Genomic DNA, 17,385 nt, shown 5'->3' with positions numbered 1-17,385 from the left:
ACAACATGGATTCTGTATATGAATGAGGAATAGACAAGAAATGGAAGGTTCCAGAAGAAAAGAATTCTTCAAGTGGGGATATGGAAGTCCGAGGAAGTTATTTCTTAAGGCTCTGGCATGAACCAGATATGACTGGATATCTGTGTTCTAAACAGTGAGTTAGTGACTGAATGTGTTCTTGGACAATAGGAGAATAACAGAGTAACTGATAGGATAATAACTAGCTTTTCCCACATATTCTTTTATTTCTAATGTTTTCTCCCACCTTTTATCATATTCCTAGATTATTCTTATTAACACATTAATACACTACCTTTATAGACTTAGTTCTTTGAGATTTCTATTACTCTTCCTTTTTATATGTACAAAAATATACTTTATATAGAAAAGTAAAATATACCTGCTCTTTGACTTCTATATTATGCTCCCCTTCCAGAATAAGAGTGACAGCTTGCATAATTTGCTTTCCATGAGTACTCATTATCTTGTCTATGTGCTGCAAAATCAATTGGAAATGAATAATTAATCTCTCAGTAGCAGAGAGTAAGACAGAGAGAAACAACAAAGAGGTTTTCTAAAAATTAAAGAATAGGGAACAGAATTATCATATTCGGAAAACGACAGAATTATTCCTAAAATTTTAAAACTTTCTTCAATTTGCCCTTTATTTATTTTTCCTTAATTACTTGAAGGAGGAAGACAAATATGGAAAGGACAGTATTTTGCAATGCATGGACATAGGAGTTCTCTGATTAGATGTTAAAGTGGTAAGGAAGAAAAAAGGCGATGGGCAAAGAATGAAGATATAACAAAATTGGGTGTGGATAATGTAAACAGTATCTTTGCAAAAAATATATGCAGAGAAAAGTGAGAATAGTAGGGAAATGTCAATGAAGTGCCAAAAAGCCATTTCTGAAAGTGACATCATTGACATGGTTTGAGATACTAGCAAAGCCCATCCTATCTCCTCCTTGAGTAGGCCATGTCCACTCATCTTCCCAATTTTCACGAAAAGTGGCCATATCTTACAGTGGGGGGTCAGGTGGGCATATGAAGTGAAAGAATAGGAACAGGAATCAGAAAGAATACTCAGGGACAAGAAGAAGCAGACCAGAAGACATCCTTGGGGGAAGTGATAAAAATAGTCTGAACTTGGAAACTAGATGGGGACAAAAGAATAAATGAAAACTAAAAGTGGAGCAACACTCGGACCTCAGGGTAGAGGGGGAGAGAACAATGATGGGAATGATAGAGAGGAGGCACTGTGTTAAGAAATATACCAGAATGGATGTTAGATACCTGTAGGTGGTCTTTGTTGGGGGCAATATATAAGCACACAACTTATTATTTAGATTACTGTAAAGTATGGTGGACTGATTGATTCTTTTGTATTCCTGATACTAAAGAAAATAACTATTTCATATGGTAAGATTCCTGGAAGCCTGGAAGATCTTACTTACTGGGCGAGTGGAAAGGAGATTTCTGAGAAGTCCCAAAGTCTTCATTAACACATTCAAGTCTGAATCTGACAACAACTGGAATAACTGCTCGGTACTTAAACTTCGTAAAATATCTGCTTTTATTTTTTGTTCTGCCTGAAATGCCATATTCTGAAAGATAAAAAAAAGTTATCGTCTTCACATCTGTAACTATCTTCTAATGTTAAATTTTCTTAGTTAAGTGGTGGTTTTTCATTTTAAAATTAAAGTAAGAGGAGGCTCTACAGCATCTTTCTCTAGTCATTTTATTATTATGATTCCTAATTGTAAAGTATTCAGTCTTTCTAAATGGAAATTTTGATTTTCAAACACTGAATATGGCCCCAAAGATCAGTTCTTTCCATGCTGCGTGGCCATTTGTATTTCAAAAATTTTTATTTATTCAAAGTTAAAAATTATAAAAAGATCAAAGGCTGGCTGGTTCAGTTGGAATTTAATACTGTCCACCTTGAAGGAAAAAAAATTAAATTTTAAATTTAATTAAACATTTTAATTTTTAAAACAGTAATCTTCAAAATTATACAGTACTTCTCATCATCAGAAAGTTGGCTACCAGGTGATATGAATGAAACTATCTACTTGGGAATGATAGGATTCTGATTCTAATGTACATCAGTGATGAAAATAACTATATTTCTGAAATAAAAGATTTAAAATACCGAACTACTAAACATTTATGTAGCAATTATATGACGTTTAGGTAGTAACTTGATCTCAATGTCTTGTTTTCTTCATTGTAAAATAGAAATGATAATATGTATAGATCATAAATTCAGAACTGAAAGGGTCCTTACAGGTCATCTAATCCAACACCTTTATTTTAGCTCAGGAAACTGAGGCTTAGAAAGTAATTGACTTGTCTAAGCTAAAGACAGAATTTGAACTTAGATCCTCTAATTTAAACTTTGCACTTTTTCCACTGGACCAAGCTTTGGATGTTATTCTTGAGTTGCTGAAGCTTAAAAAATTCACCTGGTGGTCAACCTTCTGGGTAGTGGGTTTCCTCTGAATTTGACTAGGCTCATCCTTTAAAAAAAAAGAGTCCATTAGTTAACAGCTACATATGTCCCTCAGTGTGCTATAACCTGCTAGTCTATTTTCCACTTACATAGGCTTTGAGAATCCACGGTTACCTCTATATTATAATGAGGGAAAAATATAGGGCATAGGTAGAGTTGTGCATATATTTGTATTTACTTTCAACCTTAAAGGGTTGTTATACAAATGTGATAACATGCAAAGGGCTTTGAACAGTATGAAGCCTTATTCAAATAAAAGAGTAGATATATAAAATAAGTGCCTTGAAATAGCCTTAGTCAGTTTCATTTCTGAACTGAGGAACAAAAAGAATATATGACTTATTTGAGGAACAAATTAAAAATAAATTTTAGAATGCATTCTTTAAGGAATGGTTAGCAAACACCTAAAAAAAGAACATAGTGATCACAAAGTATCAGCATGGTTTCATCAAAGACAGATCATGCCAAACTAAACCTTAATTCTTACAATGATTTATTGGGTTACTAAACTGGTAGATGAGTGGAATACTATGGATATCATTTAACTGATTTTGGCAAAGCATTTGATAGTCTCTTGTGCCATTCTTGTGAAAAAGATGGAGAGATATTGCTTAGATGACAGTATAATTTTATGGCTTTGGGACTTGATGAATGGCTGAAAACAGAGTAGTCATTAATGGGTCAATATCAATTTAGAAGGAGGCTTCCAGTGAAGTGGCCCAAGGTTCTCTGCTTGTTCCCATACTGTTTAATATTTTTAAAGGCAGAGATAAAATGTTTAGCAAATCTGTCTATTCCACAAAGCAAAGAGAGATAACCAAAACATTGGATGAGAGAATTTAGATTCAAAAAGGTTTGACAAGTTAGAATAATGAGTCAAATCTAGTAAAGGAACAAATGTAACATCTAACATGGGCTAAAAATCTATTTTACAGGTAAGAGATGAGAAAATATGAATTGAGAACAGTTTGAAAGCTCTAGGGTTTTAGTGGACTTCAAGGGCAATGTAATGATAAGAAAGCCAAGAATGCTAACATGATTTTAAGTTACATTAAGAGATTACTAGTATTTAGGAATAAGGAGTTGATAAGCATGCTGTAATGGCCTCATCAGCCTACATCTGGAATGTTATGCTGAGTTATGGACACAATATTTAGAAAAGACAGGGAGTGTCCAGAGAAAAGCAACAAGAATGATGAAAGGCCTTGAGATCATGTTATGTGAGAACTGGTAAGAAACTGGAGAAAGGAAAATTTAGGAGGAAAGGATAACTGTTTTCAAGGACTTAATTGTCATGGTGGCAGAGTGGTTAGAATGTTCCACTTGGCCCCAGAAAGCAGAAATATAAAACAATGGATAGAAGGCTCAAAGTGGAAATTCAGGCTTAAAGTAAGGAGAAAAAAAAATTCCTAAAAATTGGACTTATCTAATTGTCAGGTAACAATTAAAATATGGAATGGGCTTCTATGTCTTTCCCTTAAAGTCTTTAAGAAAGAGCTGAATGACCATTTCTTGGATATGTTGCAGGTATGGATTGAAATAGATGCCTCTGAATTCCCTTTAAACTCTGAAATTCTGTGAGTCCATAAATGGTAGAGCTAGAAGAATGAATCTCTGAGGTCTGCTTGGTTCCAATTCATCACTTGGGCCAATGAACCAAAATATCACCAATATTCTTCATAAGCAAAATTTTGAACTCTTATACAATATATATTTTACTCCTAGTTTTCATCCCCTAAAGACTATAACAAAGAAAACATACCATTAAAGCCCAAATCCCATTCACTCGTAAAGCAGGATTTTCACTTTGGGTTAAACCACAAAGTAATTCTATGGCTCCTGATTCTAAAATAGGCTGCAATTAGAAAAGAAAAGAAAAAATAAATTTAAGATAATGCTTGTGAACTAAGTGAATGTGCACAAATGATATGTTACTTCCCATAAGTTTTCCTGTGCCCTTTTTATTGAAATTAACATTTTCTTCCACTGAGTAAGAACTAATTAGAAAGTTTTTTAAAAAAGTGATCCCACACAAATATTGTAAATATTTGTCATTCTCTCTCATCAGAAAAAATTTCCTAGATTAAATCTTCCTAAATGTCACCCTTTCAGTTCACAAAATTTTCTGATAACCTCTGATATATGCTCTTATATTATAGGTAACAGTGATAAGTGGCATTATTATAGAATATTACAAAGAGTTGCTCTCACTCTGGGTTCTCATGTTACCATTCACCTATCAGGCTCACTACTCTCAGAAACATGTATGCACAATAATATATATTTGTGTCTTCTGTGCTAATTGGAAGTGACTATAAAAATATTTTTAAGAAAATGAGTAAAAATTACATATGCAGATAGGTAAACTTATCCCTAAGAAAAATCCCTTCATAATATGTATTAACTTGAATTAAGTATCTTATTTTGACAATGAAGAGCCATTGCAATTCCATTTTAGTCTATTGTTTCAAACTTCTCTCATATCACTTTCCCTTCATTATGATCAACATTACAGCTAAATAGACTGTTCTCTATCCCTCATTCTTAAATGAGATAGTATTTCTAAGTCCTTAGTAGAGTGCCTGGCATGAGGAAGACACTTAATGCCTATTTCTTGCCAAATTTAGTCCTACTGTCTTCTTCAAATAAGAGCATTGGATCAATACCTTCTTTATTCTTTAAATAAAGCAATGAATAATTTCAAATACAATGAAAATGCATTGCTAATCAACAATAACCACAACACAATTAGGTTATTTTGAAATTGAGAAAAAAATATATTACCAACCTCTTTGCTTGGAGAGAATTCAAGCAATAGATTACACAGCATGGAAGATGCTACCACTAAAATTTCATCTGGTGCATTTTGTAAAACCTAAGAATTATAAGGAGAGACAAAAGCTCTATTAACTTTGGAACAAAGGAAGTAATAAAATGAACAAATGAAATAAGAGCAATTTGTTTCATCTGATTCCAAATATGTAAAATACAGTTAATAAAGATCTACATAAAACTGTGACTGATTACATATTAGGATCGGCTCTTCATAGCATCAATGTTAAGTCCTGTAGGTATGTAAAATGTAACATATCTAAAATAGAACTCATTTATTTTTCCTCAAAAAAATCCTCTATTCTTTCTAAGTTCCCTCTTTCTGTTGAAAACATCACTATCCTTCCAGTCCCTCAGATTACCAACCTTGGAGTCATTCACAAATCTTCTTTCACTAGTTCCTCACATTCAAGCACCAATTCTTGCCCATTCTGTCTCCAAAATATCTATTGCATCTGTCGTCTTTTCTCCATGTACAGTCAACATTCTACTTTAGACCCTCATTTCCCTCATTTGTTACCTGAACAATTACAAGACTCTAACTTAGTCTTCCAGTTGCTAGCTTTTTCTCTATCCAATCCATTCTCCAAAATGACATCCCTAAAACAAGTCTGACCCTGTCACTCAATTAGCTTTAGTGCTCCCTCTTGCCTCTGGGATAAAATACAAACTCTTCTGTGTGGTTTTTCAACTCATTTGTGGTCTGGTTTTCCAGACATAATGCATATTACTTTCTCTCATCCACTCTTTCTTTCAGCAAAACAAGTTTGCTTGTTGTTCCGTTTCCCATCTCCATGCCTGGAAAATATTCTCACCTGCTACTGAACTCTGTCTCATGGACCCTTGAGGATGCTTTAAAGTTCAGCTTAAATGCTAACAGCCTATTCTGAACTCCTAGGTGGTGCTCTTTTCTTGGAAACCATTCTATAGTATTTTGTAATTAAATTTTCTATATTATTTTCTATGAATGGAATGTAAGCTCCTAAAGAAAAGGGACTTATGTTTTTGTCACTATTTAGGGATATCAAAGTACCTAGCACATAGCAGGAGCTTATAAATTCTGGTTGAATGAATGAAAGCAACCTTGACCCTTTGTATATAGAAATGTAGACCCTTCAAAGAAAGTCTTTAAGAAACCATAGTAGCCATGGTTCTGTATTCATCGTACAACTTGAAAGGGACCTTGGGGATTCCTGGCCTGACCCCCTGATTTTATGGAGGGACAAAGAGGGCAAGTGATTTCCTTCATGCTATACAGGTAATAAACAATAGAATTACAGCATGAACCCAATGTTTGCTTTCAAATCCAGTGCATTTGCCATTATACAACACTAATTACTTTTGGATTGCCACAGAAAATTAACTGAAACAATGAGACTAAGCCTTGGTAGCAATTGTGACTTTCTGTTCTGTCTCCTGGAGGGACTTATTAACATGTTAGCATGTAATGCTGCTCTAACAGATTATCACAAATTAGGATTCTTTCCCTGTGGGTCCCAAGGTGATCTTCACTGCTTTGATAAAAATCAGCACTTACATCCAATGACTATTTATCTAAGCAATTTATACTTATAACTCACAAGAGTCAGCGTACTAGGTTGACAATCAAGAAGATATAATTGCAGGAAGTTACAGAGGGTTACACACTTTACCCACATCAGCTAAACAATGAGGTTATTTTGCAATTTGAAAGTTCAAAATTACAGGATGAGAAGCAAATGACAAGATGGTTTTCATATGCATCTTTGCATATATTAGAAATTCCACAAAAAGTCTGTTGAATAAACAAATGGTCTTCCCTTTTGATTGAACATGTTAGTTAACAAAGTTAAATCAACAAATCAACCAGGCCAAAATTATTTCGGTGAGCATAATTATTAGTTAAATCTATTCTTGAATGAGAATGTAAACACCCTTCGTTATGAAGTGTATTCAGTTGTGGTTTTAAAAAATACTTTGCTTTGATAGGATTCACTCTGTAGCTATTGCCTTTTAAAAATTTTTTTCTTATTGTTCATGATCTTTAAATTAATTTTAAGTTAATCAACTTTTGAATGCAAATTAGACCAAACAGAAGGGATTTTGAGTACCTTAGGACATCAAGACAGCATAATAGTTAAACTATGATAACATTCAAAAACCATGAACTAATACTTAAGGAAGTTTATGTTCATCAAAATGACAAACAGAGCAAAAGTTTTGAAAATTAACTTAAAAAACAAAACTTTAAAGAATCATAGGACACTTGGTTTAAAAAAAAAAAAAAAGATTTCACATTCTCTTCCCTTATCTTCTGTTAATACTAATGAAAACAAAAACAGTATATGTTTACACCACAAGCAAGATGAAGGGGTATAAGAGGAATAAAAAAAGCATGAAAATCAACCCTTAAATAATTAAGAAAAATAGGTGAACCATAAGTCAAGATTTTATTGAATAATCTTTCCCTTAAATATGTGATTCTTTAATTTGTGACAAAGTAAAATGCTATTATGAAAGTAATCAAAAATTATTTTCCCATATACTTGTTTTTTTCCCCAATTATACTGTCGAACAGATTAATTTTTATAAGGCTTTGTTGGGCAGTATATATCTTAAAAACCTTGCTTCTAAGTATTTCAAGAAAATAATCATTTTTACAAAACAGACTAGGTAGGTTGATCTAGAACTAGTGAACGTCTTGGTTCTTCAATGTCAACTTGAAAAACCTTTTAAAAGTGCAGTGACCAAGGGATCTGTTCTTGGACCTGTTCCTTTTCTTTCTTTCTTTTTTTTTTTAATTAACGTTTTTGTCAGTGACTTGCATAAAGGCATATAGATAGCATACTTATTTAGTTTGTATATGACACAAAACTAAGAGGAAAGTTTACAGCTAGGTTAGACTAAACAACAGTGGAGGTTACTTTTAATTATTATGCCAATTTTAGAAAAACAAAGCATGAAGCTCTGAACGCTGAAATTGCCATTAATTCCTCATTATTCTCATCTTTTCCCACAAAAGCTTCTCTAAATATTTTCTTTTCTTAAGTCTCTAACACTATATATAACTAAATTTATAAGAAAACTGAAGTAAATCAACAGGAACTTTCGTAGCTGTGCTATTCCTCTCCTGTCCTTTCTTTCTTTTAAATCTGATTTTTCTCTTTTTTGGGAGGGTATGAGAAACAATTGGGGTTCAGTGACTTGCCCAAAGTCACAAAGTTAGTAATAAGTGTTAAGTGCATGAGGCTGGATTTGAACTGGGGTACTTTTGACTTCAGGGCCAATGCTCTATCCACTGTGCCATCTAACTGCCCCTCCTTTCCTTTCAATATCCTCATTTCCTTTTCCTCCTTGTTACCCTTGATCCTACTACATTCCATATACATATTCTCTTGAACTCTGGTCCATTAAATTTTTTTCCCATTTCACATTTCCCTGCTCAAATCTAAACTTACTGAACCTACTTTTACATTCTTTTCTTTTTTGTACTTTTTTTCCCCCCTTCTTGTCCCACCCCCTCTGTGCAATTTAATCTGAATAACAAAGTTATGATGTATCTTTCAAAGCAATATTGCATCAATCCCCTTGTTTACTCCTTTCCCTTTCTAGGATTCTCCAGGAGCTATTCAAAATACTAGGACTTGTTCTTTAACTCCGAAACAAATACCTATCCACTAAATAAATGTGCCACAGGAGATAGGAAAGTGTTATTTACAAATTCAATCGGTGATCAACAAGTCACATTACAGAAACACAGAATCTCAAGAGTTTTATGAAACTTCAGAGTCTAATGTATACATAAACAAGAATTCACTCTATGCCATACTCCAAGTGATCATTCAGTCTTGACTTAATTTCTGGTACAATACCACCACTATTTCTCAAGGAAATCTGTTTCCCTTTGAGATAGCTCTAATTATTTGGAAGCTTTTCTTTACATAAAGCATAAATCAGCCTCTAGATTACTTCTACACAGGGATCTTAGTTTTGCTTTCTCCAGGCAAGTAGATGTCTAATCTCAATCTATTCAATAGTCCTTCAAATACTTGGAGAGTTTCTATGAATGTCTTCTTTAAATGTGCTCTTCTCAAGATTATATATTAATTCTTTCATACTCATATGACATTTTCTTGAGTATTATCCTAGAGTACTTCTAGAGGTTATCTCACTTATTAATGCCTTAAAATATGAAACCTGGATCTAAACAAAATATGGTCCGAAGGAGGCAAGAGTATAATAGAGCAATCACTTAACCTAGTGCAGGACACTATGCCTTTCTTACATTAATTTTTTTTCTTTTCTGGGGGATGAAGAAGGGGGTCAGGCAGGGGAGCTGCTGTAGCATCCTATTGAGTGATTTTTCAATCAGACTATTTGATTTTTCTCATTTTTGTTAAATTTTGAACCCCAATTTATATGACTTTACATTTGTTCTTATTAAATTTTCATCTTATTTCAGTTGAACTAGTGCTCTGGCCTGTTGAGATCTTTTTTTGGATCTTGGTTCTATCATCCATTGTATTATTAGTTCTCTTTTCTACCTTTGAATCTTTTGCAAATTTGATGTGCATTTCAACTATGTCTTTATCCAAATCATTGAGAAGAAAAAAAAAAACCATCAAAAAGCATGAACATAAGCACAGATATCTTGGGCACTCTTTAGAGAGTCCCTGTCAGCTTGACATTAAACTATTAATGTCAATGAAGACATTTGGAACTAGGCATTCAACCATTTCTGAATCTACCCAACTAGCATTGTCTGGCCGACATTTCTGTCTTGTTTCTAAGAATAGCCATGTCCTTGTTTAATTACTAAATTGCTAAAATCTTGGTAACTATCGTCAACTTACATCAAATAAGAACATATAAAAAATACTTTGGAAACATTAAAAGGCTTTTTAAAAGGATAGCTATTTTCATTTAAAAAGGAAATGAAATTAGTCTAGAAGCCTACCTATACCACTTTGGGTTCATCATCTCTTTTTTTTAGGGATTTACTAATTAGTGATTTTCTGGAGGTTTGGTGGACTTGACTAAACTAATTCTTTGTTTCAGTATTTAAGGACAAAGTTCCTTGTGTGGGAGATTAGCTTGGATAATACCCCAGAAAGGGAATGGAGTTAGGGAATCAATAAATTAAACGAACATTTCTTGGAAGGGGTACCTTTGATGATAACACTTTCTATAATTTTGCTACCTGTGATAGCTAGTAGTTTGTGAATCCAATCTTTTTTTTTTTTTTTTTTTTAAATAAATTGAGTCATCTGTCCTTCTCTGGTCCTCTAGCAATTTATCAATTTTTTGAATACTCTGAACAGACTTAAAACGAATTCATCAACACTATCAGGGTACTTTTTTGCTCTCTCACTATCTTGGATTTTTAACTCCTTATTAGACATTTTTGTTCTGTCAGTTCTAAAGTGTGTTCTCCTTGGAAGACAAAACAGAAACAAAAGAAGCATTAAGTAGTTCTGTCTTCTGTTGTCCTTTATCATTGTCTAACCCACCCAACACAATAGTTCTATCCTTTCTTTTTTTGCTTTCCTTTTTCTTCAATATAATTTTTTTTTGTTCTTACTTTCCCAGAGACCCTCATCTTACTTTGAATTTTAGCACTCTTAATCTTAATCTGAATCTTGCCACACTTTAAAATTCATTCTTCATTCCTTGCCTTTGCTTCTTACATTCTGTATGTTTTTAAAGTGTCTAAATTAGTTGATAATGATCCTTTAAATATATTTCAGACTATATATGATTGTCCTCTATCAATGGCATTGCTTCTCTTGGTCTCCTCAGAATTTCTTTGTTGAAAGTTTCTCATCAGCTTGGACAAGTTTATGTATAGGTCTTCTATATTTTTTGTCTGCACCATTTGATATATGGTCTACTACTCCTCTCCCCCCAAAAAAGACTATCTCACATTTTCCTATCTTCTTCCATCAGAAATTCTAAGACAAGAATGACCACTTATATCCAGGGTTTCCTCAATTTCTACTTTAGCAACTAGTTCCTTCTTTTGGCCAAAATCAAGTCCAGAAGAACAATTCCCCTCACTGGTTCCTTTATCTTTTAAAAGAAAGAATTTTTGTTAAGGCAAGCTTAACTCATTAGAGTTAAGTAGATATATGGCAACCCCTTTTCATTTTCAAAGGTAGTGGAATGTTTGGATTTGAATTTTGAAGTCTTATTCTTGATGAGAAAGTGGAACTTGCATAATAAAGTTGGGAAGAAAACATGGACTTGTCCAAATAGATAGAGAAAAAAAAATGCTTATAACTACAATTCTGAAATGAGGAATATTCTAAAAGGTTGTAAGAGATCATGGTGCTGTTAATGGCAAAACCAAACAAAACTGCTAAGTTATTTATGAAGCATAAACATCCTTTTTCATCTACATAAAATCTGTGCCAGGGTAACATACTAGATAGATAGAAAAATCAACCATGGGAACAAGAAAACCCAGAGATAAGTCCAGGTACTGATCCACATTGATTCTGTGATCCTGGCATTTCTCAAGACAACTTGCTAAAACTAGAAGTTACAGAATAGTTGCAGATCTACATTGGTGGACTTTCTTCACTAGAGAGATTCCTAGGTCAATGAAATCACAAATACAGACCTAAATAAATTGGATGATCTATGCATCTAATGAAGATATCTTTGATACAAATGTGAAAAGGGAAAAAATGCTTTCATAGACAATTCTCTTCAATAGACCACTTCTTCATACTTGTACAAATGACTGAAATACACACACACACACACACACACACACACACACACACACACACACACACACACACAGACAGACACACACAAATTCTGCATTTATTGCTTGATTAAAAACAAGGATTTAACAAAGCAAAATGTCATTTTGTAAAAAGTATCCTTTAATAGGGTGTCTGTTACACATGTGTTAAGGATGTCTAAGATTCCTTGACAGGGGTGGCCGGTGAGATGACTTGGTTCAATGGCAGACGATGTGATCAAGTAGGAGTGATAAGTGGTGATTCTAAGTCATAGAATCACAGATCGAGTGCTAGAGAGCACTTCAGAGATCACAGCATTCTCATTTTACTGATAAGAAAACTGGGCAAGTCATTTGACCTCTCTAGGCTGCACTGTCATTCAGTCATTTTTCAATTATGTCTGACTATTCATGATCCCATTTGGGGTTTTCTTAGCCATTTCCTTCCCTAGATCATTTTACAGATGTTAAGTTAAATGACTTGACAGGATCACACAGCTAGTAAGTATCTCAGGCTGGAATTGAACTCAGGTCTTTCTGATCCAGGGCTGGTGCTCTAAACATTGCGCCACCTCACTGCCCAATATCCCATAATTACTAACATTCTGAAGAAGGTACTCTAAGCTGGAACCCCCAAATTCAGAATTCCAATGCTAGCTGACGGTAGATACTGTTTCCTAACAAAATTCTAGGTTTCCTGAGGGCAGGAATCATGTCTTCTCTTGTATTGCTTATATACCTGGTATAATACAGAATACACTTAAGTGCTCAGCATGAACTTGTTGGTTGATTATATTTTTGGCTAGATGGTGTATTGGATATAGAATGCTGGACTAAAGCCAAGAAGACCCGAGTTTGATCCTGCCTCAGACATTAACTGGCTGAATGACCCTAGGCAAGCCACTTATCCTAAGACTGTTACCTAAGACTGTAAAATGAGAATGACAGAATCTTCTTTGCAGGGTTTGCATTTGAAGGATCAAATGAGATTATATTTGTAAAGTGCTCTTCAAGCCTTTAATGTTACCTATAGTCATTATTACCAATGACCCTTTATGACTTCAATTTCTGAACAACATGATCTTTGAAGAATAAAACTTTTAATCAACTCAAAGAGCAATGGAAAACATGTAGTGATTGTAAAAAAGGCTATTATTTCACAATAATAACTAACATGCAAGCAGTAGTATAAAAAATACCAAAGAGAAAAAAGGCTGGTTGTATAGTAAGAGTGAGAAATAATAAATCATGACCAGAATCTTATACTGTCATCTACAAAATATTAAGACCAAAAGGAAGGAAGGTCTTGGATAAGAATTGCATGAAATCGGAAAGTTTGGTAGTCTGTGAACTTAGGCAATTATGTGGCTCAGTAGATAAGAGTATTAGGCCAGGAATCAAGAATACCTTGATTTGAAGTCCAAATCTGTCCTCAGACACTTAATAATTATGGAACATTGGACAAATCACTTAACCTCTGCTTGTGTCAGTTTCCTCAATTGTAAAATGAGAATATTAACAGCACCTACCTCATAGGGTTATTGTGAGTATCAATTAAGTTAATAAATGTAAAGTGTTTAGCATAGTGCCAGGACATAGTAAGTGTTCTATAAATGTTAGTTATCACATTAATGGTAAGAGTGACCAAAATAATGAGCTCATGGAGTTATCAAAGTCATGATATTCTAAGTAAGACATTGTGATAAAATTGATATGTGTAACTATAGAAATTCCTCATCAAAATAAATTAAAGTTTTCAGAATGTTCTATAGTTGATAAAAGACTAAGAAGAAAAGGTCTAGATTACTCATGCACAAACTACAAATTAATTTCTTTTTTATCTCATAAAAGTAATAAGATAAACATTAGCTAATTTTAAGTATGCTATATAAGTTCAAATGGATAATTAAAACGTTAAAGAGCAAGGGAGGACAAAGTAGAAATATGTGCAAGCATTAATTACTGACCTCAGAAAGACTTTTTGTAGGTTGTTTTAGATGTGTCACACCAAAATATTAGGTTTTAGCACATCGATTATTCAAAAGACCCTACAGGAAAAAAATCTAAGTGGGTAGGGGAAATGAGTTATTACAAAGGTAGTCCTAATGACATGTGCTTGCAGTCTTTTTTCCCTGCCTCTTACCTTCATTAAAGGTTTCCATACTGCATGATCCTGAAAACTGGTTCGAAGCTGCTGCACAGACCTGGATAAACTGTGCAAACATCTACAAAGAATAATCAAAATTAGCTTCACAGGAGGATTAAATCTTTACTTTTTAAACATATAAATTAGGGGGGTTCATAAATATTTATATACTGTAGATAACATATATATAAGTATTTAACCACTTCAGAACACTTCAAGTACTTTCTCCATTAATGTTACATACTGCATTTATAAGTTTATATTTAGTCCATTTGGTTTCTTACTTCATGAAGGACCAGAAAGTTAACTGAATTAAATATACTGCAAGTGATTTTTATTCAGACCATTAAAGCTCATACCTGACTGCAGCTAACCGCACCTTGATACTAGACTCAGACAAGCCATTCACAATTCGGTCCATCATATTTTCAGTCTCAATGATCTGGAGAAAAAGGTTAATTCTGCATAAATAACACCATGAAGTTGACAATTTATTTAATGTTTGTAAGTGTTAGTAGTTTTTCCTCCCTCCTCCCTCTTTTAAATTGACATTACAATTTAAATGCTGCTTTTTTGGTAAAAGTTTTTACCTTATATACAGCAACCTTGTACTGGACCTGGGCAACACATCAGAAAGGTACACCTACCGATTATGAGCATTTACCATCATAAATCATAGACACAGAGAAGGCTTTGTTTTTAGAAAAATAAAAACACTTAAGACAATAAACAGCATGAAGAAAACAGACATTTCACTTATAACCATCTAAAACAATTTAAAAAAAGGTAAATAATGGAAAATGATTTCTAGTTTGATGAATTACTATTAGACCAACAAACATAAAAGGGAACAAACAACATAGACTCTCCAAAGAGTTTTAAGATTCCTACCCAAGCCATCCTGCTGAGTGGGAAGATTTTCTAACTTTGATCAGTAGCTTACTTTCTTCTTGACATTTAAAACAAGCATATGTTTTTAAAAATTAACTACTGTCTTCTTTCACTGAAGCCCCTTAGTCCAGTTGAATACCTGGAAAATACTAACTATAACTTCTGCAAAAGTATTTACCACAGTCTTTTATAAGAAGAGTAACTCACATCTTATAAAAGGTAAATTATTGTCCCCAATAAATTTGGTTAAGAGTGGGAACATTTAATTCATGGTAGGTATGACTGAAAAGTTGGTTCATGTCTTGATGGGGCAGTAGGAGGCAGGGTGGGAGTACAGAACCTTCAAGGCATACATACACAAAGAGATAGAACTATCACAGACTCATAGAATGTTATATCTAGAAAAGGATTTAATGTCCTATTCATTTACTTTGCAGATTTTGAATTGAGGGCCAGTCGGAGAGGTGATTTGCCCAAGGGTAAACTGGTGGTTAGTGACAGAAAGAGCTTGGATCCACCACTTTTCCTACACTATTCATTGTATAGGTAGAAGTAAAATAGCTACTAGTTGAATAGGATAAACCCAAACTTCACCTAAGATTTGGAAACCAATCCTTAAGACCTGGTCAGATAACATATTAAGTATATGCTAGAAGATAGGCATACCAGGGAAAGAGATGCACCAATATTTTATGATTCCAGTGGGCATATGAAGGCCCTTATATTCTTTTTTTACCTTAGTGTTGGCAAATAGTTTTAAATACCAGGAAATACTCTGCATGTTGTCACCTTTCCTTTTCTGTAAAGGAAAAGACGTTGGAGGAGACTGAGCAAATTTCTGATACTGGGAAAACACATTTCTTGCTTGATAAATCATTCTCACATTTACAGTGAGTTATAGGACATTTTTATTTACTTCTTCCTTGGGGATCTCAAACATTTCTAAAATTGAACCAAAAGTTCTCCCTAAACAGCATGCGGCCAGTCTCCAAACAATGAAACAAGCTTGACTCCTCTCTCCCTCAATAGTCAGTGACCAAATTTTTTGCATTCTTCCATTATAGTATCATTTATACCCATTATTTTCCCCTTTTACTTGCTACCACCTTAATTCAGGCCCTTGTCACTTGATGACAAGAAAGATTAGTAATCGAATTCCCACACTATAATCTCTTAATTCATTATGCATAAGGGACCAAAACAAATTTCTGAAAACAACTTTACCATTTTATTCACCTGCTAGAAAATGTTTAATAGTTTCCCATTGCCTTGGGACAAAGTCAAAGCTTTAGTCTGGCACTACAATTTACTTTTCTGGAATCATCTCACACTATTTTCTTTATATACCCTACACTCTAGTATAGACAATCTATTTCTTAAGTATTCTAGCTTCAAGTAAGTGCCTATACTATATAAACCCAAAAGAATAGTTATTATATTCTAAAAATTTCCTACATTTTCCAGGTATCTCTGATCCTTTCTGCTACCACCACTTATTTAAAAAACAACAACAACAACAACAACAACAACAAAACCAAACAAACATCAAACAACAACAAAAAAGAACAAAAAAATCTACCACCACCACCCCAGTATCCATTACATATTAAGATACTGTTCTTGGTGTTAGGGTAAAGTACTTTGTATATATTAACTTCTTTTCTGTAGAGTTCATAATCTAATTGAACAGCTGGGTTCTGAAAAAGTCAATGGTGGAAAGTCAGAAAGAAAGAAGGCTGCCTTAAAATAAGAGGTCAAGTCTATATAGTTGAAAAATCTAGAAATAAAGAATGGCAAAGGGCTTGCCAATAGGGGTTAAGAAAGAAGTGCTTTATCTGCAAAAAGCTGGATGTTTCCCAAACCTCAAACTTTCAGTAGTAAAGACAAGAAATCAATAAGATTGCTTCCTGCAAATAATAACTGGAGTAAGATATTAAAAGGAGTCTGAAATATGGATGAATTAAAAGGAGTTAACTTTTTTAGCTATAATAACCAAAGTGTGACTACTGCAAAACCTGTAGGGTTTGTTTGAGAACTAGAAAGGGAGAAGAAATTTAAAGCCCTCATCTGGGGAATTGGAATTTTCTTTCTTTCTTTTTAAAGCAGGATCCATTTAGAAATAAAAGAATTATGTTTAAAGGTAGATAGTTTGACAGAAAGGAGGTTGGATTTGGAGACCAAGGACTTGAGTTTGAATTTCAGCTGTGCTACATACCATCTGTGTATTTATGGATAAGGTACTTTACCTTTCTCAGCTATCTAATTTGC

At 33.7% G+C, this 17,385-nt stretch overlaps 1 protein-coding gene across 5 annotated transcripts in view; it reads right to left on the bottom strand.

Moving 5' to 3' along the window:
• Window positions 1-17,385, bottom strand: part of ARMC8 (armadillo repeat containing 8) — a 111,921-nt gene that overhangs the window by 14,269 nt on the left and 80,267 nt on the right. For 4 of the 5 annotated variants that reach the window (XM_074301625.1, XM_074301626.1, XM_074301627.1 and 1 more), the window contains 6 exons: window positions 14,586-14,668; window positions 14,224-14,305; window positions 5,307-5,393; window positions 4,281-4,373; window positions 1,461-1,610; window positions 401-496 (listed from right to left, as the gene is read on the bottom strand). In XM_074301625.1, coding sequence (XP_074157726.1) covers window positions 401-496; window positions 1,461-1,610; window positions 4,281-4,373; window positions 5,307-5,393; window positions 14,224-14,305; window positions 14,586-14,668 — 591 coding nt within the window. The remainder of the gene's footprint in view (window positions 1-400; window positions 497-1,460; window positions 1,611-4,280; window positions 4,374-5,306; window positions 5,394-14,223; window positions 14,306-14,585; window positions 14,669-17,385) is intronic. The other variant, XM_074301629.1, reaches the window with a different exon arrangement.

The sequence above is a fragment of the Sminthopsis crassicaudata genome, chromosome 3, assembly GCF_048593235.1.
Source record: "Sminthopsis crassicaudata isolate SCR6 chromosome 3, ASM4859323v1, whole genome shotgun sequence".
Taxonomy (NCBI): Eukaryota; Metazoa; Chordata; class Mammalia; order Dasyuromorphia; family Dasyuridae; genus Sminthopsis; species Sminthopsis crassicaudata.
The sequence above is the reverse complement of the archived record's forward strand: the minus strand, read 5'-3'. Positions and strand labels throughout refer to the sequence as shown.